The sequence below is a fragment of the Grammomys surdaster genome, unplaced genomic scaffold, assembly GCF_004785775.1.
Source record: "Grammomys surdaster isolate TR1022 unplaced genomic scaffold, NIH_TR_1.0 136, whole genome shotgun sequence".
NCBI classification, from domain to species: Eukaryota; Metazoa; Chordata; class Mammalia; order Rodentia; family Muridae; genus Grammomys; species Grammomys surdaster.
The window spans coordinates 11,002,504-11,030,094 of record NW_021604594.1 but is presented as its reverse complement, the minus strand read 5'-3'; the positions used below and the strand labels follow the sequence as shown (position 1 = coordinate 11,030,094).

Here is a 27,591-nt window from a genome sequence, read left to right as displayed (position 1 = left end):
AAGAAAGAAAGAAAGAAAGAAAGAAAGAAAGAAAGAAAGAAAGAAAGAAAGACCAAATAGAGAAAATATACTCACGAGTGCAAATGTTGGTGGTGGTGGGGGTGCTGGTGGGGGAGGGACGGGCATCTTGGATAGTTAGAATTTCAGCAGTCTTGAGGGTAAATCTGTAAAAACAGAACACATTGGTGCATTAGATCTGTTAATAATATCCTGTCAGAATCTCCCTACCCTCTCTTCCACATTGACACAGGCTACCTTTTAGAGGAGATGGGATACACTACATTTCCCTCAGTTAACTTGGCAAGCCTGTTCAGGAGGGACCCTGGTGAGAGGGGACGCTGGAGTGGAGATGCCAGGTGTCACACCCAGTACTTACACTGTTCAATCCTGTCCAGCACTGTAGGCCACAGAGGCATAGGGCGACTATAAGCCTGTGTCTGCAGATGTAAGCCTGTGTGTGCAGAAGCAGGAAGACTTTCTGGAAGCTACTAGAAATGCATCCCAGTCTGGTCAAACACATTTCAAGGATACTTTTCCTCGCTCATTTCCTTTCTGCTCTCCCACCTTTCAGCCTCCCTTGAACAGGTCCAACATTTTAATGAGATCTCTAGATGCTCCAAAAGCGCTGGAATTTTAGAATCTCTGTTAGAGTTTGAGCCTCATGCCAGTGCCTGGGACACCGACCACTTGAGGTCTATCCAAGACTAGCCCAAATTCCAAACACAGGAATTCTTTTCCTTTCTTCTTAATAGTCTCTCCCAACTGCAGAAAACAATTTCTTAGCACTTAAATATTAATTTGGCTCGACCACTAAAAAGCTAATGTGGAAAGTTTACGTCTTAAGACAAACCATCCATTAAAATACTGCGGGGCAGCTTGCTCCCTGTGAACAACACTGATAGACTCCCATACCTGCTTCTAAACCAGACAGAGGACACTGGGGACCCAGTGCCTTCAAAGTGAGCTAACTATGAAACGGAACTTAGCCCAGAGTGGTGGGGCACCCCTGCAATACAAACACTTAGGAGGCAGAGGCAGGAGAACATGACAAGACTGAGGCCCGCACAGTGAGTCTGGTCTGTGTAGCAAGCCCAGGTTAGCCAGAGCTACAGAGACATCCTGAGAAGTAACGTACTTTCCAAGTTCTTAATTCGTTACTTTCTAATCTTGGGGTGGAGGGGTTCTATGAAAGACCACTGGAAGTGGCTTTATCCAGTTTTGGTTTATTACTGCAGTGGGCTATTTGAAAACTCAGAGCATCTTGCTCTGTAAATATTGCCGGAAGTTGCCCTCAAACACTGTACTACATAAAATGGAAGGGTTGAATCAATAGTTGGGTGCTTTCTTTGCCCTGTGTGTGGAAGGATGGGGGAGGGTATCAAAGGAACAGCTCGAGACACAGAAACACTGCTCTCCCACCCTCGCTACGGTTTTTACATTCTACAGTTTCCATTTAAGTCCTGCAACAGTTTATGAATAACACCCTTAATTTTTTTTATGATTTCTTGTGTGTGCCCAGCTCCTTTCCAACTTAGTTTTATTATTTTCTCCCCTGGTTCTGAGGGAAGCATTGTGGAGAATAGCAGTCAGCACAAAAATACACCAAAAGTTCTGCTTGTCCTCAGAAAAAAAAATTCAGTAATAATTAACTTTTAGATTAAAAGGGACCTTGGGTAAACAACAGACAGAAATAGTTCTTATTTTGATGTATATTCTGCTAGCTTATAAATGCATGGAAGCATGCATGCATTCCTGGGCACCCATCCCCCCACTCTCAGGCTGGGCAAATGTATTCTCTCCATCTCCCTCCCCTCCCTCACCCCCCCCCCCACACACAGACACACACGTGCACACACACACTTGGCCAAGAAATATCAATTAAGAAATTTTAGAATACACATAACTCAGTAGTGTCTAAATGAGTCAAAAGTCTTAAATTCACATTGTTATTACAACTATAAAAATAAATAAATACAAGGGTGTTCATTCCAGAAACTATGGATGTACTTGAAGGCACATAAAATTATTTAGTAATATGAAATTGCTGCTAAAATCATGAATTTTTTAAAAGCTCAGAGTGTGGAGATTCCAACTGGAAAAATTCTTCTTGATTTTTATTCTTTAGAGATTCCAGAGTACAAACTGAATTGGATGTCTTTAAAACCTGAAAACCATTAAAACTAATTAAGGTGAATTTGGCTTTGTTCTTCAGCTTCCTGTAAAAGGGCTCAATGGGAAAACTGATGCTCACAGTAAACCACAGTCATCCTGTTTCCTTAACACGGATCTTTTCACAGGTGCAGTTGCCTGTAGTTTCTATTTTATGACACTAGTTGCTAGGCAACATCATCCCCCAACCCTCCCCCAAGACCTCTCTGGCCATTTTAGAGACTTTTAATACCCTGGCAGAAAGGCTTGCCGGTCTTACTGCTAATTACTTCACCTTTCCTGAGCTGAAGGTCCCTGCTCAGGACAAAGAGGCAATCCAAACAAGATAGACAGGAGGATACAGAAAGCAAAGCAAGCACTCCACACAGAGTCCCCACGAGTGATGGTTTGCCCCTCTCGAGTTCAGTGGAACCCATGCTGGCTGCGCATGGGAAACCCCACTTCCCACAACACACTTGTTCTTTGCTCAGATGCTCATCTGAAACAACAGCTTCAGTGACTACTTGTGTTGTTTTCTTCCTCTCTGCAGCAGGTTGTGTCGGCTGCACTTGGAGGGTGCCTGGCTAATTTAGACAGGCTTCATTCAGAGTTCTAGATAAGGGGGTGGTTTAGGGCTGAGACGTAGCTTAGTGGTAGAGAATGTGACAGCTGGTGGCCCTAAAAGTGTTCTCCAGAGCCACACGGAGTGTCAAGAACCTGGGAGGCAGAGTCGCAGTCTCACTCCAACAGTAGCTACTACAGGAGAAGCAGTGGTCACCAAGAAGTGTGTATTCTAACTCACTATCTTACATTTTTTTAATTTAAAAATTAACAGAAACTATAGGCATCCAGGCCATTCTAAAAGTAAGAACATGTTGTTTACCTGGGTGACTGATTCACAGGCCCTTCTAAAAGTAAGAACATGTTGTTTACCTGGGTGACTGATTCAGCTACCTGTGGTTTAGCTTACCGGGTAAGGACCAGGAAATCTTTTACTTTATCCAGAGAAGTGAAACTGATTCTCTTCCCCCCATTTTTTGTCCTTTATAAGTACCTTCCTTAATTAACCTCTGCCTCCAATCTGCAGTACACACACACACACACACACACACACCCCATGGGTGCACACATACAGCGTTCAAATCAACATACTGAATATGTTTATTTTATCATCTCAAGAATAGACTTATGATATGTGCTGAAATGTCACCAGATTTATTTCTAAAAAGGTCAAAACACTTAGAAAGGAAAATATTTTACTTGTGATTAATCATTTTAAGCATGTATTAGATGTTGCTGTGATAATTAAAACAAAACACTTTGCAATACCCGATTCTCAGGACTAGAAAAGGTCCTAGAAACCAACTGTACAATTTATCATGTGGTCTCCCAGCTATGCAGGTGGAACAAGTTCTTGGAATCCAGAAAATTTCCTCTATACGCAGTAGTTAGGTGGCCTTGGGCAAACAACTTAGCCTGCCTAAGCTCCGTTTCCACTGTCGATGGACGAGGGGCTCTCTACTTAGAGCTACCCAAGAGTTCAACGAAGCAGGGCTTAGTAAGAATTAGCCATTTGTTAAAAGTTTTAAAAAGGACAAGCAAACATAAAGGACAAAGCACAGTCTAAGTGATGAGTGCCGCCATCTTTCCTAGGTTCTAACCATGAGAAAGTGAAACCTTAGCCCCTGTGTGCACACACAGGCCACCGTTGAATCACAAAGGAGACAGGAGTATGCATAAAGCCGGTCTTGAGATGGATCAGTGGTTAAGATCTCTTCCTGCTCTTGCATAGCACCTGAGTTCAGTTCCCAGCACCCATATCATAACTGCTGGTGACTCTAATTCCAGAGGATGCTCTACACTCTCATCTCAGCAAGCAAAATTATGAGCACATGATACACATAAACTCACAGAGGCGCACACACAAATAAAACAAACAAACAATAAACCACATCTTACATTTCCCAGAAAAGTATCCTAGTTTAAGGCATTTCTTACTCTCGTTTTTTTTTTGTTTGTTTGTTTTACTTTTTAGAACTTAAGGTCACAAAATACAGGCAAATATTCATGGCAGTCCAAAGTAAATGTTCTTTCCAATACACGGCACACACATGACAAATTGATAAGGAAAAAAAAAAGGGGGAGGACTTTAAGGCACAAATGTATCAGAATTCAAAACAAAACAAAACAAAACCAAAAACAAACCATTAGACTTCCTACAGAAGTTTAAAGAAGTCTGTAACACAAATGAAGTCTTCATTAAAATGTTACAAGACCTCAAGGGTCTGGGACTCAGTAGCTCACCTCCTCTAACATGTGGAGGAGAATGGGTCTGGGGGAGTCGCGGCTTACAGGCCAGAGCTGGAATCTGCGTTCCTCAACAGAGGGTGCTTTCCAGCACAGCTCTTCCAGGCTCTGTGTCCCGGCCACAGTTTAAATGGAGGTACTGAGGAGCAGTGCACAAGCACCCACAGACATACTTTGCAAAGATCATCAGAGAAGCCGAATGTGGTTTTAGGCAAATCACTTAACCTCTTTAGACTGATAAAAAAGAGTTTTGATCAGAATCAACAAAGTTCTGGGCGGCTAACAGGAAACCCCGAGGAGAGAAACAGTCTAAGATGCACCATCAAGGGCTGCAGCCTTCCCTAGCTCCTCCCCTTCCTCTTTCTCTTCTCTTAGTCTAGTCAAGTCTATGCGTAACCCTCTCCTTTCTGAACTGGAACTCTCTGTAGCCTTCGTTTATATTTGTGTTTCTACTCTACACAACAGATGCACCATCAAGTTAGTGAAGACTGCTTGTGCCTGTTGACCAAAGCTGTGCGTGCCCTCCTTAGTGAGAAAAGTGTCGCTCCGTATTTCTGTGGGGGCAAAGAGGAACATGAATTGCCTTTTTAAACACAGCCTAGAGAATTTTTTTTTTAAACAAAAAACCATTTCCTTACCCCTGCTCCATGGGTCTCTGTATGCACAGCTTTAAAGTTACAATTATGGGTGACGTCATTTACTATTATTAATCATATTAGAGTTAATTATGACAAATGGCACTGAATTTGATTAACATCAGTAGTTGCCTCTGCACTGTTCTGATGTGGATCAAATTACTCTAAAATACAAAATAACAACTTCCTAATAGCCTGCCTGAGCCGGGGCCACACCACATGTGGAGCAGAACAGCTGCAGCCTCAGGCAAGCAAGGGGTGCGGGGCGGGGCGGGTGTGCTTTCAAACTGACAGTGACTAGTTAGACTTTAAAAATCCTATGGCAGATCAGGTTGAAGACTCAGAGGCAGCTCTATGGACCTGAGTTGACTTTACGGAGCAGAGGCATGTTGACTGATATCTTATGTTAAATGACATCTTAAGGCTCCATCTTATGGAAAAATGGGAAAGAAATTAATATGGATCCAAATCTGTCCAATGGTCAGGAAAAATTCTACAGAAAAAGCTCACTCACATCTTGGCTCAGAGCAAGTTCTAAAGCATTCACAATCATCAACATCAGGCAGCAGAAATAAATCACATGCTGTTCTACAGAACAATTAAACATCTTTATCTCGACATACTATGGCCCATTAAACCTCATTCAGTTCTTCCCTTTTGCTGATAGAGGAAATAAATTTGGTTTGAATACAGTTTTTCTTACCGTTAAAAAAGAAGGCATGATCAGAGACTCAGAGAAAGAGAGACCAGGCAAGACATGAGCCGGAAGAGAGAACTGTCCCTCAGAAAGGCATCATCTTCTAACACAGGCGAGGGGTTGTTTCTGGGCAGCCATTTTGGACAAACTCTGGCCTCTTGTTTAGTGTGACACACCAAGTCAGAGGCAGGCATCCTTCTGTGGTATTCACTTCCTGCCTGATTAATTTCTCGTTTGTTCCTTCCTCCTTCGCTATAGAAAAAGAAACTAGATTGGTTTTTACTTAAGAAGCAATGAAAAACACCCAAATTAAAAAGTTTCTCCTTCCTTTAGGATAGAATGTAGCCACTTGATGCATAGGTAAGTGGATCTCTGTGCCTCTCTCCTGTTAACAGCTTCCCACCCCCACCCCCAACACCTCTACAAAAATAATTACTCTGGAACTTGAGATTTCTTCAAAAGAATTCAATTAGAAAGCACAACCCTCAATTCTGACTATTTCATTTAGCAATATTGAGAAGAGTCACTGAAGAAATAAAAGCCCTTAAGTACGCCGAGAATTAGCCTAAGTGAGCCTCCCTCATTTGCAGAATGTTCAAGTGTGTGGGGAGAGAGTCAGGATGCAGGTGAGGGGTACAGGTTGGGTGCATCACAGCAGGCAAGCTTGGAAATGCCACCAGGGCCTAAGTCAGTAGAAAGGGGACTCAGAGACGCTGTAGACCTGCAGTTTTCTAGACCCGAACGTTTTGTTTCCTCTCCCCATACTTATGGACAAATCGACTCTGCTAGAAGATGTTTGACAGAAGCAGACAGAGTGAAGACAGAAGAGAGAGGCAGGTTCTTACTTCTGAGGTGGATGACAAGGGAATATAGCTCAGGATTTCACAGCCTTCGGGCCAATACAGAGTAGCATAACATATCCATACATTTCTCTTGATGCAGCTGAGAAATTCACATTCATTTTTGCAACACATACCACGTAACTGAGAAAATGGCTTCAGGTGAAAGAATGAAAAATGAGATATGTTTCAAAAACTTCATTATGACCCGTGAATGTGGGATCCTGACACTGGCGTACAAAGCCCCAAGTTACTCTGACACTCCCTTACCTGAGCGGGTGTCTGGGAGAAAAGGATAGGGACAGTTTCAGTGGACAGTGGTTGGAGGAGACGCTCGTAGGGTGCAGTGGGACCAGGAGTACTACATTTCCTCTGGTGCTTATGATCGCTCCACCTCAATACCAGAAATACTGACACTGTAGGGTGCTGGGCAGATGGGCTCTGAGTTCAAAAGATAGTACTCAAATTCCCTGAGATCTGGGTTGACTTGAATAAGCAGAAGTGTCACGATGTTGAGCCATGGGCCTAGTTCCTAGAAGTGGCTATCCGAGGGTAAAATGACTAAGGTGCTTTACTGTCTTGGAGCTGCCTGAAGGAACACAGGGCCTCCTGCCTAAAACAGGCCTAGTGCAGGAAGTGTTCAAACAGGACTCGTTAGGCATGAGGCCCAGCAGAGTCAGAGGCTTGCAGCCAGCATCCACTTCTGAAAACCCTTGGGGCAACAGAAAGGATGATCAACTCACTTAAATGCTTGGGTGAATCTTTGAGGAAGTCTAACTATAGCTGACTCTAAAATGAGAACATGGGCAATGGGAACTTGTCTACATGTTTACGGAGCTATTTTGAAGTTCACTGTTAGGCACCCCAGATTCACACATACAGAGAGAGGAAGAGAGATAGGAGAGGGCAGAGAGAGAGAGAGACACGGACACAGAGAGATACAAAGAGACTATTCCCTATGCACGTTTTTCCAAGGCTCTTCTGTCTATTAGTGAAGCTCAGTAAGGAGGCAGAATGTCACTTAGCAGGCAGAAGCTCACAAGAACTCCAGAGAGCAGGTATATAGAATCTGGGTCACTTCATCTTTAATAAAATCCGAAAACAGAGTCAACACAGACTATACTTGAGGTGTGCATTGTGTAAGATAGAATGTGAATCCAGTAACTGTTCTTCTGCTTAAACCCCTCCAATAGCTTCTCATTCATTTACAAACTCCAACACCTTGCCTACACCACAAAGGCCCGTAAGATGTCTTTTCCTAGCCCTTCGTCATCCCGGCTGGTGCTGAATTTGCTGTAATCTTGCCTCTGCCGTCAGCCCACACAGGGCTGGATTTCAGGTGTGCATCACCACAGCTTGGCTCAAACTCTGATGCTGATTTACCCCACAGCCCTTTCTGATCCTTAACTGTACCAAGTTCATTTGCATCTTGGGGCTTTGTAGTTATAAATCTTCTCACTTGGACCTTTCTGTCCCGTGTCCTGTCATCGTCCAGCTGTTAGTAAAAGTGCCCTCCGGCTCCACCTCTGCTCTCTCTTCGCAGAGCATATGCCATCACTTGATACTGGACCTGTTTGTAGGTTGTCCTCACCACGATTTAAGCTCCCTGAGAGCTGAGACCCTGTTTGTCTTGCTGTCTGTTATCTCCTCAGCATCTAATTCCCAGGCCTGGTAGGTGTTTTCAATGAGTAGTGGCTTTGAATTTCTTGTAATACAACATTCCTTCCCAAGCTTCCCATAGTTAGCTTCAGTTGTTGACTGGACAAAAACTAAGAGTCGCCTGGTAAGAGAGGAGCTCAGCTGAGGAGTCGCCTTGATGAGAATGCCCCGTGGCCATGTCTGTTATGGTATGGTTAGCAGTATTTCATAACTGCTAAGTGAGCTGGCCTGGAACTCTCACATAAACCAGACTAGCACAGAAATGGCAGCTTTTTTCCTGCTGTGCCTTAGCAGTCTGGGGGTTCCAGGTCCCCCTGAATCCTTGTGCTTCTCTGCTTTGTGGAGCATCCTCCCTCCCTCTCAGATCCAGAGATGTCCTCAGTGCACCTGCATGTACAGCAACCGCATCAGCAGTACAGGTGGTTCACAGCTGCCCACACTCTCGTACACACTTAGATCTCCAGACTTCTTTTTGCTGATGGCCCCTAGGTAATCTGAACTGAGGAAACTGCGTGGGAGGAGACCGGACATGACCTGCGAGGATGCAGGGGTTGGACGTGCCACACTCATCCTTTGGAACCCTGGGTATGAAACTAAACACAAGCAGGAATTGGGGTGAAGACAAAGCAAGTACCGATGCCCTGAGCTGAGGGCTGAGCTTTGCCTGCACACAGCCCTAATTATAGATGTGTGTTTACATTTTACTTTGAGTAGGCTAGTGCAGATGTTGTAAGTAACATAGTAACTGGTACTAGAGGAAAGTTTTGAATGTGACCCTTGTATTTGCAATTGGCTGGGTTAATGCTGGGGAAAGGCTAGTACCAGCTCTTCAAGGGTAGAAGTGGTAATCCTTGGAATGTGGGCTAGTTATAATGTGACTTATTAATCTATGACCGAGACAAGGAGCCTGTTGACAGTACACAACTAACAGAAAATACTTCGGATGTTGGGCTATCCTGTTCTGTGTTCCCTGATATGTTCACTCCAGACAAAGCAGGGACAGAAGGTAAAACTGTACCAGGAAACAAGTCTGGAATACACTAGAAGTTGATTCCTTGCAGTCTCTGCAAAGCCATTCTGTTACTTCTCTGAAAAAAAAAAAATACAGCTGCTTTCATCTGTTGGGATGTATCTCACTAGCGAGAAGCAGATTATCCTGTGAGCAATCTGGATTAGCTGTCTATCTGGGGGAGGGTCCTTTTTGAAACAGTGTGTCTGAGGTAAACAGTCTATTTGCTAGTCTTGAGCTCTTCAGCATCCTCCCTCCCTTCCTTAGAGTAAGGAGTTCAGATTTGGGAAGAGATCATTGCTCCTGTAGCAATCGGGCTAATTCTACTGTGACTTCTGAACAGCAAGTAACCAGCTGGCTTCATTACTGCTTTGGGGTTCCCTGGCTGCAGTGACAGGTTCAGAAATGAACATGTGACTTCTTCGGAATCTAGTAGAGTCAATGGGAGGTATTCTAGACCCATGGGGCCAGTGCTGGCTGTATCGCAGCACATTATAAACATGGGGGAGGGGTGGTTGAGAAGGAAGCTAATTCAGAAAGAGTTAGAAGGAAGCCTGGAACTTAAAGGGCACAGAAATCAAAAGCAATGTGTAGGCTCCCAATCCAAAAAGCAAAACCAAAACAAAGCCAAAAGCCTCTTTAAAAACTAAAAAAAAAATCCACAGAGCAGCTAGAATTTAAATGCTGATTGTCTATTTAATGATATGAAGATAGCCCTGATTTCAGATTTATTGTAATTGTTATATTTTACAAGGAATCCTGAATTTTTAGAGACTCATACTATAATATTTGTGAATGAAATGATTTGTCTGGATTAGTGTCAAAGTAACAGGGAAATGAAGGCAAGTGGGTGGGGGCAGGAGAGCCCAAGTGGTCCCAAGACGATGGGTTTAAAGCTGAGCAAGGAACACGTTAGGGTTCCACACCACCACACTTGCTTTTCCAATATTTGAAGAAAAACAAGCAAGTGAGAAGCAACAGGGCCTATGGACCATTTCCTTCTTAGTCCACTAGAGGCTGTAGGAGGGGTTAGCTCGAATCATTACCAACCTGCTTGGATATGGAGTTAAAGAAAAGTTAGTTTGTTCATCTCAAAATAATCTCTTGGCTTTTGGATAAAATGGGACACTGAAGTCTTCCCATAATAGTTGAGGATGTAGGTCGTTCTTTCTAGAAAAGGATTAAAGTTACTGAAAGGGATACTAGTGACTGAAATCAGAGACTTTAGTAATTGTGGCAATAAAAAAAAAAAAAATTTAAAAATAAAATCCCGCTGGGCGGTAGTGGCTCACGCCTTTAATCCCAGCACTTGGGAGGCAGAGGCAGGCGGATTTCTGAGTTCGAGGCCAGCCTGGTCTACAGAGTGAGTTCCAGGACAGCCAGGGCTACACAGAGAAACCCTGTCTCGAAAAACCAAAAAAATAAAATAAAAATAAAAATAAAAATAAAATAAAATAAAATAAAATCCCAACCAGTGAGCTAAGAAACAAGAGAAAAAAGAAATACTCCAAGAAGCAAAAAGAAACAGGTAAGAGAATAATGAGATGCCCTACTTATTAGCACAGACTGTTCAGGCCTGGTGGGCGGGGCCCGCCTTCACACTGTCTTCTTCTCTGCCATGATAACTCTTAACACACATGCTCAAACCACATCATTCCTGGGACAGTCTCAGCTCACCTAGACCCAATTCTGGTCTATAGCTATAAACTCTCAAGAAGACTTCATCATGTTTGAAGCCGTTTCTGAAATCCGGGCATTGGCTAGGCATTCTTGGGCATGTGGCCAAATGACATCGAGTCTTCTTCCTGAAGTTAATGTTAACAACCCCAGTACTGGAGGTGACCTCTCAGTTGAGACATGCTATGGTATACTGTTTCATTTTAGACACTCAAAAGAAATCCAAGGGCTCAAAGCTTCAGTGGCTTTTCTTTTTTTTTTTTTTTTGGTTTTTCGAGACAGGGTCTCTCTGTGTAGTCCTGGCTGTCCTGGAACTCACTTTGTAGACCAGGCTGGCCTCGAACTCAGAAATCCGCCTGCCTCTGCCTCCCAAGTGCTGGGTTCAGTGGCTTTTCAATCATAGCAAGTGAAGTCTAAGTTCCTTCCATGTTGTGTGAGACTGCGGGGGGCCGACCCTCCCCTGCCAGCTTCAGCAGGGTCTGTCTCTCCCGCCCTTCCCACCTTCTCTGTGTTCTCTCTCTTATGAGCCTGCTGAATCCTCCCCTAAGAACAGTCCCTCCCGGCCGTCCACCTCACTCACGGCAGGCATTACTGACATGATCTGCTTTTCCCTCTACAGTGGCCACTATGGCTGAGGGCAGGGACTTTGTTTTGTCTAATACTGTCTCCCCCAGTTGCCTGGAACAGTAACTGACATATCACAGAGCTTATAAAACACACGAGACAGGGCACTGGAGAACCTCACAGCTCCAGGTTAGAACATCACTTAACCTTATTTCTTTGTAGGAAAAAAAAATGTGCTTTTTTTTTTAACATGGAAAGCCCATGCATGTGCCCTTTGAGAGCACCCACTTGTTTTCAGTGATCTCATTAAACTGTGAAAAATTTCCAGTTGGTCACCAACTTCCAGCACAAGTGTCTCCAGGGGAAAACCCATACAAAGCACAGAGAATGGTTTCTTACAGCCCAAGGAACAAACCATTGGAAAGTCCCCCTCCACATCCTGCCATGGCTAGTCTCTGCACATACATCAGGAGTTGCTACTGACATGTGGCTAAACACACATTCCTTTTGGTTGCCTATAGATGGTTTGAAGACCAGAGAAGGCCCTTACAATCATTTCTAGAATGAGGATAATCCAGGTTCTTTCCAGCCTTCTCTGTAGCCCGGAGTTACTTCATCCCTTCGCTTGGAGGACAAAGCCATAAAGACACAGAAATCCTCCCTGGAATCCCAGGGGGAAAGGGCACATACAGCTCTGTACTCTGGGGCCTGACATCATGTCTTTAGACACTACAGGAGAAGTTCATTGACCCGAGATGACCCTTGGAGTCCTCTGGCTGCTCACAAGCCAGGCCTGGCTGGTGATGTTTCCTGAGAGAGGATGATCCAGCTGCTCTGTGAAGGCAGGAAACAGAGGAACATCTGCAGGTTCAATAGTGAGTGGCTTTCCTGGGATTGAGACAATTTGCATTGTATCTTATGAAAGACTATCCCATTCAGCACAGTACTGTTCCCTTCAAATGTTCTATTAGATACCTATGTAGGTGGGAAAAATGCATATAGTGATCTTACCCAGGACCTTAACTCCAGTGTGTATGTAAGTGTAAAGTAATTACATACATTTCGTGGGTTACCACCTTGTAATGCAAGTTGAAAATAGTGTGGCGGTAATAAGTTACAGTCAGACAGAAGCAACAACGGGGTGACTGCAGGTCACAGACACATATTGTGCACCTCAAAAAGTTACAGGAATGATTTGGGGAGTTTTCATCATAAACAAAGGATGTTTGAGGAGAGACATGTCTAAATGATTTAAATATTACAGATATCCAGACATCATTCCATCAATATGTATCTGTGAGAATGTTTTATGTATCAGTTCAAAAATATACTTTAAAAAAAAGAGTTGTAAATTTACATTTAGTAGATTACATGCAATCAACTAAACATCCTAGTGTAGAAACTAAATCTGCTATGGCTCATTGCTTGCTTCCCCTCGCCCTTCAGAGGCTCTCAGAGGTTCGCTGACACCGCCCGGCATTGTACCCAGGGGACTGGCAGTCAAAGCACGATCCATACTAATGCACGACGCTTTTGCAGCCATGAAGTTGAAAACCCGGAAGCTGAACTGCCTTAAGTCTGGAAGCACTGGTTGTGCTCATTGCTTGACTTTCCAGAAGTATAAGTGTTCCATCAGTGAAAAGGCTTGCTTTGTTTAGGTTGTGAAGGAAATGAAAAAGTTGTCAAAATAAAAGAAGGAATCACTGTGTCAACCCTAACAACAAGGTGGGGAAAGCTAGTATCTCTGTCTCTGTCTCTGTCCCTCTCCCTCTCCCTCTCCCTCTCCCTCTCTCTTTCTCCATGTGTGTGTGTGTGTGTGTGTGTGTGTGTGTGCTGGAGAGATGGCTCAGAGGTTAAGATCACTGACTGCTCTTCCAGAGGTTCTAAGTTCAATTCCCAGCAACCACATGGTGGCTCACGACCATCTGTAATGGGGTCTGATGCTCTCTTCTGGTGTGTCTGAAGACAGGGACAGTGTACTTATACATAAAATAAATAAAAAAAATAATAAAGCTAGGATGTTATGAAAACGTTACCTGACAGCAACCATTACACGTGGGTTAACCAGACCCACAGCATGCACAGGGGTCACAGCAACCTTGTAGAAAAAGTACTTCTCCAAGGGCATCGGCCCGGTAACTTTCAGCCTTGGTGGAAGCCACTCTCAGTATCAATCACAGTGGCTAGAATATTGTTTCAAAATATCTGATATTGATCCCCACTTTTGGCTTTGAAGATTCTGCTTTCAAAGCCCTTTGAACACATTTGCAGTTCACTGTCACAGCCCCCCTTCAGTGGTCTGTTATTCCCAAATAAATATCAGTTATTGTTTTGAGAATCTGTCCTTGTAAAACAAAAAGTCTGATGAGATTTTTATCAAAAGCTTGTCATCACTGTTAGAAAAACATTATGTGTCCAAGGACACTGATGATCAGTCTCTAAAGTCTCTAGCTAGTTTATCTATAGAGATTGCGATGGAATCCACGGAGATTCCACACACAGATGCCTGACCACTGGCTCTGCGTGTTGTGCCCCCTCATCCACCCAAGATGATGCACTTGTTCACGGATAAACTAAAGTTAGCCAGGTAGTGGTGGAGCAGGCCTTTCATCCTAGCACTCGGGAGGCAACGGGCATAGATCTCTGAGTTCAAGACCAGTCTGGTCTACAGAGTAAGTTCCAGGACAACCAGGGCTACACAGAAAAAGCCATGTCTCAAAAAAAACAAAACAAAACAAAACAAAACAAACCAAAAACCAAAACCAAAACAAACAAACAAACAAAAAAAACAAAACAAAAAGAAAAAAAAAAAGAAAGAAAAAGAAAACCCCCTCTGTTTTTATTTCCCCTTTCAATTAAGATTACACTGACTTTTCTTGAAAACTGGAAATGAGGTATGAGGTCAGGCTACTTCACCTAAGAAGTTCTCTGAAGATGGTGAGGGTGCCTGTTAATGGTGGACACTGGGTGAGGCGCAGGAGCCACTGCTTCCGGTGGTGAGCTAGTCTAAGGAAGCAGCTGGCAACTCAGTAGCTCTTCACCACCTAGAGGAGATTTCACACTCTGCTCCCCTTCACAGGGTCCCTGTCTCTCCTCCTGCTTCTTAGCACATTTTGCTTTTCTCTGTGACCTGCCAAACAAGAGTTTGTTCTACCCAGATGACCCCAGATTCCCTCCAAGTACCTCCCTTTGCCTCTGGCTGCTCTGAGTTCTCCAAATGACTGACTGGGGAAACTTGAAAAAACAAAACAAAAAACCTCCCGACTTGTCTGTCTGCAGTGGAATCAATATCCTGTCAGGCTACCAAAAAGACACCAGAAGATGCTTCCTGCTTCCAAATATGTGTGCAAAGGTCAGAAAAGATGCGACCAAGGTGATCAACTCCGCCATTTTTGGCAGGGTCTCCCACCCTATTGATCAAATGACTTTCCCTTGCAATCCAGAAGCTGTCCAACCCAAGTCTTGGACCATTTACTGTGTCTCCGGTCCATTCCAACAGGATGACCAGTTGGTGGCTGTGTGCAAAGGAGCTCCATGGCTACAATTAAATATTGACAGCTTCGAGGATAACAAAATACCAAGCAGTATAAAAACCACATGGTTCATATTTTCTAGGCTACCTCCAGGAAGATACAGCAGCATAGAGAAGAGAGGGAAAAAGACAATTTAAACACTCTCTCCCTGTCTTATCCCCACCACCATTCACTAAAACAGACAGACAGACAGACAAACCAAAATGAAACAACAGATAGAACGTGACCTGGGTCCTACTCTTGGCTTCTGAGTGGCATTTATGTCCTGGCAACGCACCGGTTGTCTGGGTGCCGTGGTCAAAGCCGGTGGTGACAGACTATCCCAACATCAATTCCACCTCTGTCCACAACGTGACCCAGTCCCATGGCTTCTCTTGGTCACCAACGCTTCCTCTTCTAGATAAGCCTCTCTAAGTTTGAGGCCCTAGCCGCCCTTGTCTTCTCCTCTTGCCCTGACCTTGCATAGTGTCCTTCTGCTTTCTCTTCTAGCTAAACACATGATGCTCTTGGTGTGTAGGAATAGAAGTACCGAGTGTCCTGTGACATGATGTTGTCACTGCCCCCTGTGTGAGCAACACTGTGAGGGGACCTGTGCATAGCCTCCATTCAACACATGCACTGCATCTACCACACACCCTGTTGCTCTACATACAAGGATATTAGAATGGTTAAACAAACCAAATTCTCCACCTACAAGGAGCCAGTATTCACATCTGAGCCGATGGTGGGATGCACGTGAAATGAATTCAGAGTTCTGAGCACCACATTTTGGTTGAGCTCATCTGGCTTCTCCAGTTCACACCTGAAGGGTGATGCAAATGTACAGCACTCCAGCTCAGTCAGTCACCGCTGCCTGAGGTCTGTAGGCATGGGCTGTCTGAACTTCCACTTGCCGACAGACTGCTGGACTAGCCCACAAAAGTCTGGTTCATAATGTGACTTAAGTACAGCTTCAGTTGCTAGTCCTTGAATCAAAGGACACAGGGGTCACAGGGAGGAGAAAGAGTTCACTCCCCTTTGTGCTCCTAAGTCCCAGTGTCTGCCCTTTGTCCCCAAGCTAACCCTAAATATGCCTTTGACCCCTGCAGGATCCTGAGAGCCTCCAGCCCTCCCAACACAGATAAGAGAATCTCACTGAGGTGTCAGCGGGAATAAGTTGTCCTTTAATTCATACTATTATTTTAAAGAGCATGACTCACTCATGCGTGCAACATGAGCACAGTTTAACAGTAGCAGCAGCAGAGGACAGCATTGGAAGTCCTGAGCTGGAGTTACAGCCAGTTATGAGCCTCACCACATGGGTGCTGGGAACCAAACTCAGGTCCCCTGCCAAGTTCGTGCCCTTAACCTCTGAGCCATCTCCCAAGTCCCACTGCTTTTATTTGTGTGTGCGGGTGCTGGCTAAATGGCTTAGCAAGTAAAGGCACTTGTCATCAAACTGATAACCTGAGTTTGGTACCTAGGATAACATGGTGGAAAGAAAGAACAATTTCTGCAAGTTGTCCTCTGACCTCTACACACACACACACACACACACACACACACACACACACTCACCCCCAAACAAACAAACAAACAAACATAAATTAAACATTTCTTAAAGAGGAAGGCGCATCTAAGGCAGTGTTTCTCAAATTGTGGGTGACAACCCCTATGTGGGTTGAAAAATCCTTTCACGTATCAGATATTTCCACTGAGATTCACAACAGTAGCAAAACTACAATTGTGAAGAAGCAATTAAAAAAAAAAACCCTTTATGGTTGGGGGCCACTACAGCATGAGGAACTGTATCAGAGGGTCAAAGCATTAGGAAGGTTGAGAACCACCCAGCTAGGGAGGAAGCTCAGTCCGTTGAGAGCTTACCTTGCAATTACGAGGACCAGTGCTCAATCTCCAGAACCCACATTAAAAGTAACAACAACAAAATAACAAACAAGCAAACAAAAACCTGACTGGCATGGTGGTGTGCTTGCAACCCCAGCACTGATGATGTGAGGATCTAAAGAAAGACAACTGCGGCTCACTGGGGCTCACTTGCTGGCCAGCCTAGGCTACTTGTTGAGCTCTGGGCCAGTGACAGCTCCTGACAGAATGCTAGAGAATACCTTTATATAGTAGGACTATAGCGGAAAATACTAACAGTCTTTGTTTCCGTTAAGGGTTTTGATACCACAGAATTTAGCTAGCATACCTATCCCCATGCCTGTTACATTTACTTTCAATATATTATTTATACTAATCTTTGCCAATTTATTAGGCAAAAACTGTGCACACGGGCTACATTAATTTTACTTCTGATTATCAGTGAGACTGACAATGTCTGGCATTTCTTCACTTCTCATTACATCTTTCTAAAAATTAAATGTTATTTTTTTTTCTAATTTCAGGGTTAATCTTTTATTTCCTTCTATTTGAAGCAAAATATTACCCAGAGTGCCATGCTTTATGTTTTCCCCCCTCAGTGGTGGGGATCGATCCCAGGGCCTCATGTATGCTAGACAAGCACTCTCATACTAAGCTTCATGATTTTTTTTTTTTCAAAACCAAAATGGAACATTTAGCCACTGGGCCTGGTGGGCAGTGGCTATTCTCGGGAGCTTATAAATTGGACCACCTTGATTTTGCAAGTCTGGTTAAATTTTACTGTGGCATCTGTGGAAATGGTCTCTGTGCCAGGCTGGAAGGAAGACATAAGATTCCTAAGCACATAGCCCCACAGAAATGCAGGAACACCTGGGTTTATGCTACACACGCTCAGCCAGGAAACTTGTATTACAACCCCGAAACACTGAAGAATAATCACTTTAAGCTTCTATTATCTTCACCAGCTTCGTCTACCATTATGAAACTATTTAGGAAAAAGGAAAATCAGTATGATTTTTTTTTCCCTCAGGATTGCAGAGCTGTCATTCAAAGTCTGTTTCTGAGCACGGGCCATTCAAAGCAACTCTAATGATCTGTGAACAGTGACCTCTTATAGCTTCCTCTTTACCGAGTTCTAACCAAGTCACAACCTGAGATGAAGGTGGGTGTTCTTTGCTTTTTATAGTCTACCCTACTGGACTGAGAAGATGTTCAATATGTCTAAATTAGACAAGCAGATGCCCCTGGGCAGCGTGCTTGGCACACATTACACACCAGCATTAGGCACCGGCAGCTGTCACATCATCAGTGATCTGAGCCTCTCAGGTGGTGCTGCTTGGTAAAGGAGGAAATCTGAGTAGGCTGCGGGCAGAGAGGGACGCTGAGAGATAAGGAGGGTGAAAGGGTATCGGAGACATGCAAGGCAATGGAGAATTTGATTTGTGTGGTACTTGAAAGACGTTAAGTATTAGTTACCTCAGTTTATACATACCCAGTTCCCAAATATCCATATCCCCACTTCAGATATCTGACATCGATCCATTCTCTCTGTGCCAGCCTAAATTCCCAACCACTAGCACAGAAGAGTGCCCCCACAAGCCTAGACATAACGGCTTCCTACAGGTTGAGCCAAATTAGATGCTGGCAAACTGGTTTCATGCTCAATGCCTTGTATGTCACCTGAAGAGAACTGTTGCCAACCAATAGGAAAGTTATGGTCCAGGAGAAGAAAGGTGAGCCACTTGTCTCAGACTCCTACATTGCAATGGACATGGTCTTGCTTGGACTCACTGAGAAGATGACTAATGGTCCTTCATGGTAGTTTCATCCCACCTGTTTAGTCTGGAGCAGTGGTTCTCAACCTGTGGGTCACTACCGCTTTGGGGGTGAACAACTCTTTCACCTAGACCATCCTGCATGTCAGATGTTTACTGTATGATTCATAACTACCAAAATTACAGTTATGAAGTAGCAACGAAAATAATTTTATGGTTGGGAGTCACCACAACACAAGGAACTGTATGGGTTGCAGCACTAGGAAGGCTGAGAGCCACTGGCCAAGAGGCAGAAAGGTAAACGAAGGAACAGTAATTGTCTGTGGATGTTTCCAGAGGTAGCACATGACAGAGAAAATAGGCCTAAGCAAGGGCCTGGTCTCTCTGAGCAAGTGGGAAACAAAGCCACCGGCCTGCCAATCTGCCCGAGTTCAGCCACTGTCAGGTGATGCCACCCTGACTGGGAAGACACCAGTGAAAAGAGCTGAATAAAGCTGCAGTCAAATGTGGCACCTCTCAGAAAAGAGTTCATGCAGCCAACCCTGACTGGCAGGGCACTCATGGAAAGCGGTGTGGAGAGCAGTGAGAAATCTTACCCTGTTCCCGGAACCTCCTACACATCCACGCTTTCTCTTCCCAGAAGCCAAAGGCCTTGAGGAGACTCCCTTGTTTCCTTCACCCTTGATACAGGTTCTCACTAATAGCCTGTAATGATCTTCCTCCCTGCTTTTAACATAAGTAAGGTCTTACTATTAGCCATGAGAGCACTCCCGGCCCTTGATAAAAAGTCTTGCTATGGATGCATGCTAACACAATGACTAACAAATGGCCCTTGTACTCCTGGCAATCCTCTGGCCTCAGCTTCCCAGGGCTTGGGAAACCATGGTGGACATCCACAGTCTACCCTCCATCTTCCAATACTGGGGATCACACTCATCCTCCACAGGCTACGTAAGCCCTCTGCCCTCAGGCACACCCAAGACCTGGAGGCTCAGTTTTGAAACTCCTCTACTGTGGGTACTTCCCCTCAACAGCTGAGGGCAGCAAGGCTGAGGCCAAGCTTCCTCCCGTTGCTTCCTCTATCCCACTATTTTGAAAATGTAGATGACTATTTCTCAGAAATGCTGAGATAAACAAGACTGCAGTGTGAACAACAGCTCAGACAGTGGGAGACCAGTGACTCTCTCAACCCCAGACCTACTCACGGATGCTACCTGCACCATGAATGAAAACAGCACTAGACAATGTTAATGTCATAACACTTCATTCAAACACGCTCCAAGACAATAAAAAAAAAAGTGCACAGTTTATTTTTTGAGAAGCAAATGATATCTTGTATCATTTTATTGGAACCAGGTGTTTGTAAACAAATGACACTCCAAAAAAAAAAAAAAGCCCATGAAAAACCTACTTAGAGTTCATTTTCTAGTAAGGGTGATTCCTCTGTCTCTTATATAGAAGAAGGTGCATGAAAAGAATACATCTTAGCACGTGAATCTGATACTATAACCATCACTACAAAAGCTGTGCTGATACATTTTAAGCTTCTGGCTCTGTTTTCCTTCCTGAAAGCATAAAAAAAAAATAGAAGCTTAGAATTTACTCATAAGATATTATACACTGTTACTCTCTTCACGGCAAAAGCAGTTTATAAACTTATGGAAAAGAACGTTTATGTCGGCATGCCAACATTTAAAAGTATTAAGGTCTCTTACTGTTCAAAAATATTTTAAAGAATAATAAAAGGAAACCTAAGGGGATGATCTTACTCAAACTTAAGATCTCTCTCTCTCTCTCTCTCTCTCTCTCTCTCTCTCTCTCTCTCTCTCTCTCTCTCTCTCTCAAACTGGGTCTCACTCTGCAGCCCATGATATCCTCAAACTCACAGCCATTCTTCTGCCTCTGCCTCCCCTGTGCAGGGATGGATTATGGGTGTGAACTACCACACCTACTTTCAATTCTAAAGTGTATCAGGACCAGGGAATCTGGAAGCATCAACAATTTAGTAAGGACCATATTCTAAAGCGCTGTGTGGACTCCTCAGATCAGGCAGATGTCAAGCAGAACACGACCCCATCTAAATCTTTGTATGTCATCAACAGGGCCGATGCCTCAGAAGCAAGGTGCAGCTTTTCCTGGAGACCTCAGCCATCTTATTGCCAAAAAATCATTTTCATGAACTCATCCTCAAACAAGAAACACAGGGTAGGCCTGCTCTGCTCTCCCTCAGTGACCACTATATGGAGCTGGCAGGAATCTCCCCCTGTACAAAACTCTTTCAAAGCAATGACTTGGGAGGAAGTGGTATGCAGATACCATGGGAAGAAAAGTCCTCAAATACAAAGATAGCTCAAAAGTATCTGTGTATGGTTAAAGGAAATAAACAGCTCAGCTAGTTCCAATTCAAAATAAACCCAAGACACCAGTTTACATTGGCCACAGCTACACACGTGTAGAAAGCTGAGGTCCAGCTCATGTAGTAATTTTGTTATGGGCTAAAGGAATAAATGGGCAAGGCTGTCCAGCCTGAGGTCAGGATGCAATAAAAGATACATCTACCCAGTGTGGCTGCGGAAACAGAACCACACAAGTCTGAGAGGGCTTCTCATCATCAGACAGGTGGGCTCGATGCTACTCTGGTCTCCAGGAGCCAGGTGGGCAGCTCCTAATCAGAAGCTCATTCTGAGCCCACAATAGTCTCCCGTTGCTGAAACCTGGTCACAGAGTCTTCTTGCCAGGGTACTTTCCCTGCAGAGCTAAGAGAGGAGAAGGAATCCTAAAACTCCATGATCTAACTGCCACCTTGAAAATTGCCAGTACTGAATTTTCACTTTTGCTCATTTAAAAACAATCTGTAGCTGGACCTTGTGGTACCTGCCTTAAATTCCTAGGAGGCAAAGCAGGCAGGGCTCTTGAGTTTGGGGCTGCCTGCTTTATAGAGTCAGTACCAGGTCAGCCCTATGTGCTGTGACCCTGACAATCACCATCCTCCTCCTCTTCCTCCTCCTCCTCCTCCTCCTCCTCCTCCTCCTCCTCCTCCTCCTCCTCATCATCATCATCATCTTAAAATCTTGAGGTGAACACATCAGTAATAGAGACCAGTGTTCTAATCGGTTTTGGGAAGCAGCATTTTCTGTAAAAGCGGTTATTTTTCTAAGCAAAGAGGTGTCACCCAACAAAAAGGCATTTGACATTTATTTCAAATAAACTTTTACTTCGGATGAGCCTCATCGGCCACTTTTTAAGTCCTGCTTTTAATCTAGGTTTTGTGTTGTTCTTTTGAAGTATTTAACCAGATAGGGTTTGCAGTATACAAATAATTCTTCATTTTTTGGTCATACAAGACAACTGACCTTATGGCTGATGGATCATTCTTTTCTCTTTGTCCCTTGGGGATGGGAGGGGAAAACGGAAAGGGTGACTAAGTTTAATATTTTGTGTCATTGAGGTTGATGGGGTTTTTAACTAAAAAACACTCAGGGCCCAGGTCATGTGTTGATCCTAACAGTTACACAGCAGTTCACTTCTTCGGGGGTTGGCTATGACATTGAAGCTGGGCTGTTCATGGTGCACTCGTGAAGGCTGTTCCAAGCCTTCCACTTTCTGCCATTTGTCTTTCTAGGTGGCTCGCCACTCAGCCAGCCTCTGCAGCTGGTCAAACCCAGCAGAACCTTCTAGAGTGCCCTGGAAAGAACACTTAAAGGCTAGAGTGAACTGTGTTCAGTGTTTCCATGCTAGTCTCTGGCCAGGGGAAATACCAAATCAGAGGCATCTGGAAAAGACAGATGGCCCAGAGGAACAAAGGCCTCTCCAAGCCCAAAAGCACCAGTCCGCCTACGTGTCCACCTGCCTGTCCTCAGCTGCCTGCAGACACTGAGCCATTGGCACCAGAGGCACGGTAGCTTAGGTCAGACACAGCTTGCAGACCAGTGTGGTCTAACTTCGAAACAGATGGGTTTCTTATCACGCTGAAGGCCCAGAGTAGTGGAAATGTGTGGTTCTTTAGCAGTGTCAGAAAACAGAGACATGTAGCCTGTGGGAAGTTCTACGTGCAGTGTTACCATCCCTCGGCAGAGCTTTCACACAGGTCTCTCAGTTCCAGAGAAGCACGAGAAGGCTCATTGTCATCTCTAGGTGTGGTGTGCACACTGCGTTTTTCTTGGCTGTTCTGTGAACAGGCCAAATAGAGAGGTAGGCTGCAAGGTGAACTCTTCAGAGGAGGAAAGGGTAGGGCCCACAAAGGCCAAGCACAGCAAATGTCTTTGAGGTTTTCTTTTGTTTCCACAGTTCCGAGTCACACAGCTTCCTCTTTGGACTTTAACAATAACGAACGAGTCTTAGAAAATGAATCAGTATTCATGGAAAAAAAATGCTAAAGTTCCTCTTGTTCCTTATCCATGGCTTTCTGTCCTTCAGAAATGTCTTTCACAGTCTCCAAGACTATTCAGAATTGAAGTTCTATATTCATAAGAGCTTCCGTGCTGTGTCTTCATTTCCCCTGTGAGAGCAACTCCAGCCCTAGCCAACTGGGAAAGAGCTGACCCCTGGGCCAGGGTGCTCACACTAGGATGGAGCTCACACTGAGAGCTGGTCTGGCCTGAAAGGAAGGAAGAAGGACACCTAGACACCTCCAGTTCCTCCTAGTCTCAGAAGAAGGAACTGAGAATTATGGAGTTTGGGCAGAGGGGAGAAAGAGGAGAAAATGGCAGTGAGCCCAAAGACAGAAGAGAGGACAGCATTTATTTTGTAGGGATGTCGGCACCTGGAGGACTCTTAGGTACCCAACTGCACCCGGCTCTTCAACAATCCTTATGATATGAAAACCAAGAACAACAATAACTAAGAACAACAATAGCCGGGCAGTGGTGGTGCACACCTTTAATCCCAGCACTTGGGAGGCAGAGGCAGGCGGATTTCTGAGTTCGAGGCCAGCCTGATCTACAGAGTGAGTTCCAGGACAGCCAGTGCTACACAGAGAAACCCTGTCTCAAAAAACCAAAAAAAAAAAAAAAAAAGAACAACAATAACTGACAGTTACTGAACTCTTGCTACGTGATAAGGAGTGTCATAGGTGCTTTGAAGTGTCATCAGTTCCTATCTCACCGCTTGACGGTGGTGTTTATGGTGATGACTGTGGTGGTGGTGATGATGGTGATGATGATAGTGGTGGTGGTGTGATAGGATGATGAAGGGGGTGCTGAGGATGACAGTGATGGAGTAGTAGCACAGACAAGGCAAAGAACATAGCAAGAATCTGACCTTAGATGATATGTCTCAGGAGCCCAGGCTTCAGCGTGGTAAGCACCTCCCTTAGCGCTGGTCCTGGACTTCCTGTCCCCTTTATTGCCCGTCCTTACAAGAAAATCCCTCAATAAAAACGTTGGACTTAGGAGGCTGGGTGTGGTGGTGCACACCTTTAATTCCGGCACCCACAGAGGCAGGTCTCTGTGAGTTCAAGGCCAGCCTGGTCTGCATAGTGAGTTCTCGGACAGCCAAAGGCTATAAACAGAGAAACTTCGCCTTGGTCTAGCTTTGCAAATATTGACTTTGCATAATAATGCACTGTATCTTGAGCTCACTCACTCAATCAATTTCTAAAAGGGGCCTTTAAAGTTTTATATAATAAAGGGGGCTGGGGAGATGGCTCAGCAGTTAAGAGCACTGACTGCTCTTCCAGAGGTCCTGAGTTCAATTCCCAGCAACCACATGGTGGCTCACAACCATCTGTAATGGGATCTGATGCTCTCTTCTGGTGTGTCTGAAGACAGTGTCAGTGTACTTATATACATAAAGTAAATAAATAAGTAAATAAAATCTTTTTTAAAATTCACATAAGAGGCCAGGGCTTTAACTCAGTGGTAGAGTACTCGTTAGCTTATTTGAGGCCCTAGGTTCAAACCCTGGCCTTACAATAAGACAACAACAACAACAACAAGCCTTGCCAAGCAGTAACAGACATGGTGCAGGCTTTGCTGGAGGCCTTCCCTCCTGGGATTCGGTGTCAGTGTGAGCTTAAGGGGTGGCCCAGTGTCCTACTAAAGCTGGCTGGATTTGTTCTGAAAAAGGACACCGCTGAAGATGGTCCCACGGGCGTTTACGAACCCTGGCAAGGTGTCACCTGAGGTGAGGCACACAGCCACTTCTTTCTTCACTAGTCTATTATACCATTCAACCCTGGATTTCCACTGCCCCCAAACAGTTACTGCAGGTGTCTGTGGCCCTTGCAAGCCAGTGTACCAGACACCAGGCACCAGATCCTCCATCTTCCCACATCTACAGCACTCAGAATAGTGCCTTTGACAATCATTTCGTGCCTTTTTTCCTTCCTAAAATATGAGAATAGCATGCATCTACTCTGGAAAATGGTGATACAATAAATTTTTTAAATATTTTACAGTAGTGCGAGGAAGCAATAAATGTTGGTAACTTTTTTTTTTTGAGACAGGGCTATCTATCCCAGGCAGGCCTTGAACTCCTGATCTTCCTGCTTCTACCTCCCAAATACTGATTATTGGCATTAGCCACGACACCCACTCACCCTCTGATAATTCTGGAAAGCATTTTCCTCTAGTTTTAGATATGCCTCAAATACTTTAAAGTTAACATTATTCATGTATGTGGTCCTAAGTATCTTTTGACACAAAAGCTTCCTAGGTTTTTATTTTTTTTAATATTTATTATTATTTGATGTGTATAGGTTTTTTGCCTGAATGTTATATACGTGCACCTCATGCTTGCAGTACTCACAGAAGCCAGAAGGGGGAGTTAGAAACCCTAGAAGTGGAGTTACTGGCAGTTGTCCACTGTCAAGTAGGTTCTGGGAATCAAACCTGGGGCCTCTGCAAGAGCAGTCAGTGCTCTAAACCGAGGAGCCGTCTCTCCAGCCCTACTTTTCTTATTCTTCCATACTACTTAAATGCTCTTTGAAAATGTGAGTTTTAAATGACAGCAGAGGTTTTTACTTAACATTCTCCTGCTGTCATTCACTTTGATCTACTTTGCCTTTATAACTATGCTGACACTAATATGCTTATAGAGTCTGCGTGTGGAGACACACTTTTAACCCCAGTGCTCAGGAGGTAGAGAGAGGCAGGCGATTTGCGTGAGTTTGAGGCTAACCTGATCTACAAAGCAAGTTCCAGGAGTGAAAAAATAATGCCTATATACAAACTTGTGCACAGCTAGTATTTCACTATAGAATAAATGATAGACACGGAGATGCCAGGTCAGAGGTTGAACAATTTAAACTTGCTTAGTGCAAATGACCCGCTGGGAATGCTCACACTCCCCCCTCCCTCTGGCTGCATAAAATGAATGTTCTACACACAGTATCATGGTTAAAACAAAAGATTACAGTTTTGGAAAATATTTACCCTAATTGATTTCCTCAATGGGTCAAAATAGTGACCCATACATTTTAACTCTATGTTCATATATAATATACCAGAAGGAGTATTTACCTATTACTTAGAGCAAACCCATCATGACTAGAAGTCCCCAACTTCAGGAGTCCGGAAGCCCTAACAGGCTTTAACATTTCAAAATAGAAACTGCATTAGAAACCACTGAGCCAAATGTATGAATAGAGTAAGCAAACTCAGAGAGGTTCAGTAGCCTGGCCAATGCACCAAAATTGAAGCAGGTGTCTCGGTTCAGGCACTGAGAGTCATTCCTTGAGTCCAGGTTGGATCTTCGACCTAATGGAAGCAACAGTTCACTGTTACCAAGAAGAAAGATTGTACAGATGTATTTGCAAAAAAAAAAAAAAAGAAGTTTGCTCTAAATTCTACTTTGTCTTCATGTGCGAAATCAGAAAGAATTCTTTTATAGGGAAAAGCAAATGTTAACATCTTAAATTATACTCTATTCAGCAAGATCCCTCTCGGATTTACAAGTTAGTTTTTTTCTTTGCACCATTAACATAGTCAGCATGTATCCACCGGACTCTCATCCAACCTGCTGTTACTCACTTTCTATAACGGCAAGTTCCTGTGTCAAGTACTGAGGTAGAAGGAGAGGAGAGTTACCACGGTGAGGAGTGAGGAACTCACTCTGGAGAGAGGTGGGGAGGAAGGCACATAAGCACCATGCCATGTTTGCCTGGACAGTGACAGGCATACAGAACGTACCACAGATGCTACCGAGCAACGGAGAGGATGGCTTCCTGGAGGAACTGCACCTGCACTTAGAGGAACCCAAGGTAGGAGGAGAAGGCATTGGATGAAGCTGCTGTCAGATATGGCTAACAACAGCCCTGGGAAGAAACCTATGTTCAAGGTGAAGCTGGAGAGGTGTCCAGGGCCAGGCAGTGTTCAGGAATTCAGACCTTTATGTAGAACTGTTGAGGAATCCATGGAAACTATTTAAGCTATTTACCCTGGCTATTTTCAAGTTCACTCTACTGGCAGTGCTAGGAAAGACTAGAAACTTTGTAAACAGTAGATGAATGTGTCTTGGTCCAGGCAGGCTTTGCTTGTCTCAACTGGGGTAGGATGTAGGAAACAGGAGATGGACCTGAGCAATACTTAACAGTAAGAAATAACAAGACACAGAAGCGGGAGTTATCAATCAGAACCGTAAAAAAGGATCAGGGCCAACTTTCACACAAGAGGAATTTGTGCACTTGGAGCTTGAGATCCACAGAGTTGCCAGGTGTGTGCAGAAAACCACTGGAATCACAAACCCAGAGATCAAGGGAGGGGCAAACAGCCAAAGATAAGCACAGGTTACAGCCACAACCCTCCCACAGGAGGGAGCTCTTGGTTTTCTGCAGATGGGTAAAGGTAGACCAGCATTGTCTGTGAGGAGCATAAGCCAGGCAAAACTTGCAATTTCTCATAGCTACATTTCAAAAGGTGACACAAAACAAGTTTGACTTCAAGTAT

The 27,591-nt window shown here is 44.3% G+C and overlaps 1 protein-coding gene across 5 annotated transcripts in view; it reads right to left on the bottom strand.

Annotated features, from left to right (window-relative positions):
* The window catches only part of Wipf1 (WAS/WASL interacting protein family member 1), a 104,544-nt gene that overhangs the window by 19,010 nt on the left and 57,943 nt on the right, over positions 1-27,591 (bottom strand). For 4 of the 5 annotated variants that reach the window (XM_028762885.1, XM_028762883.1, XM_028762884.1 and 1 more), the window contains exon 2: positions 76-164. In XM_028762885.1, the coding sequence (XP_028618718.1) occupies positions 76-126 (51 nt within the window). In that variant the 5' untranslated portion in view covers positions 127-164. Of the gene's footprint in view, positions 1-75; positions 165-5,793; positions 5,994-27,591 lie in introns of those variants that run through there. The other variant, XM_028762882.1, reaches the window with a different exon arrangement.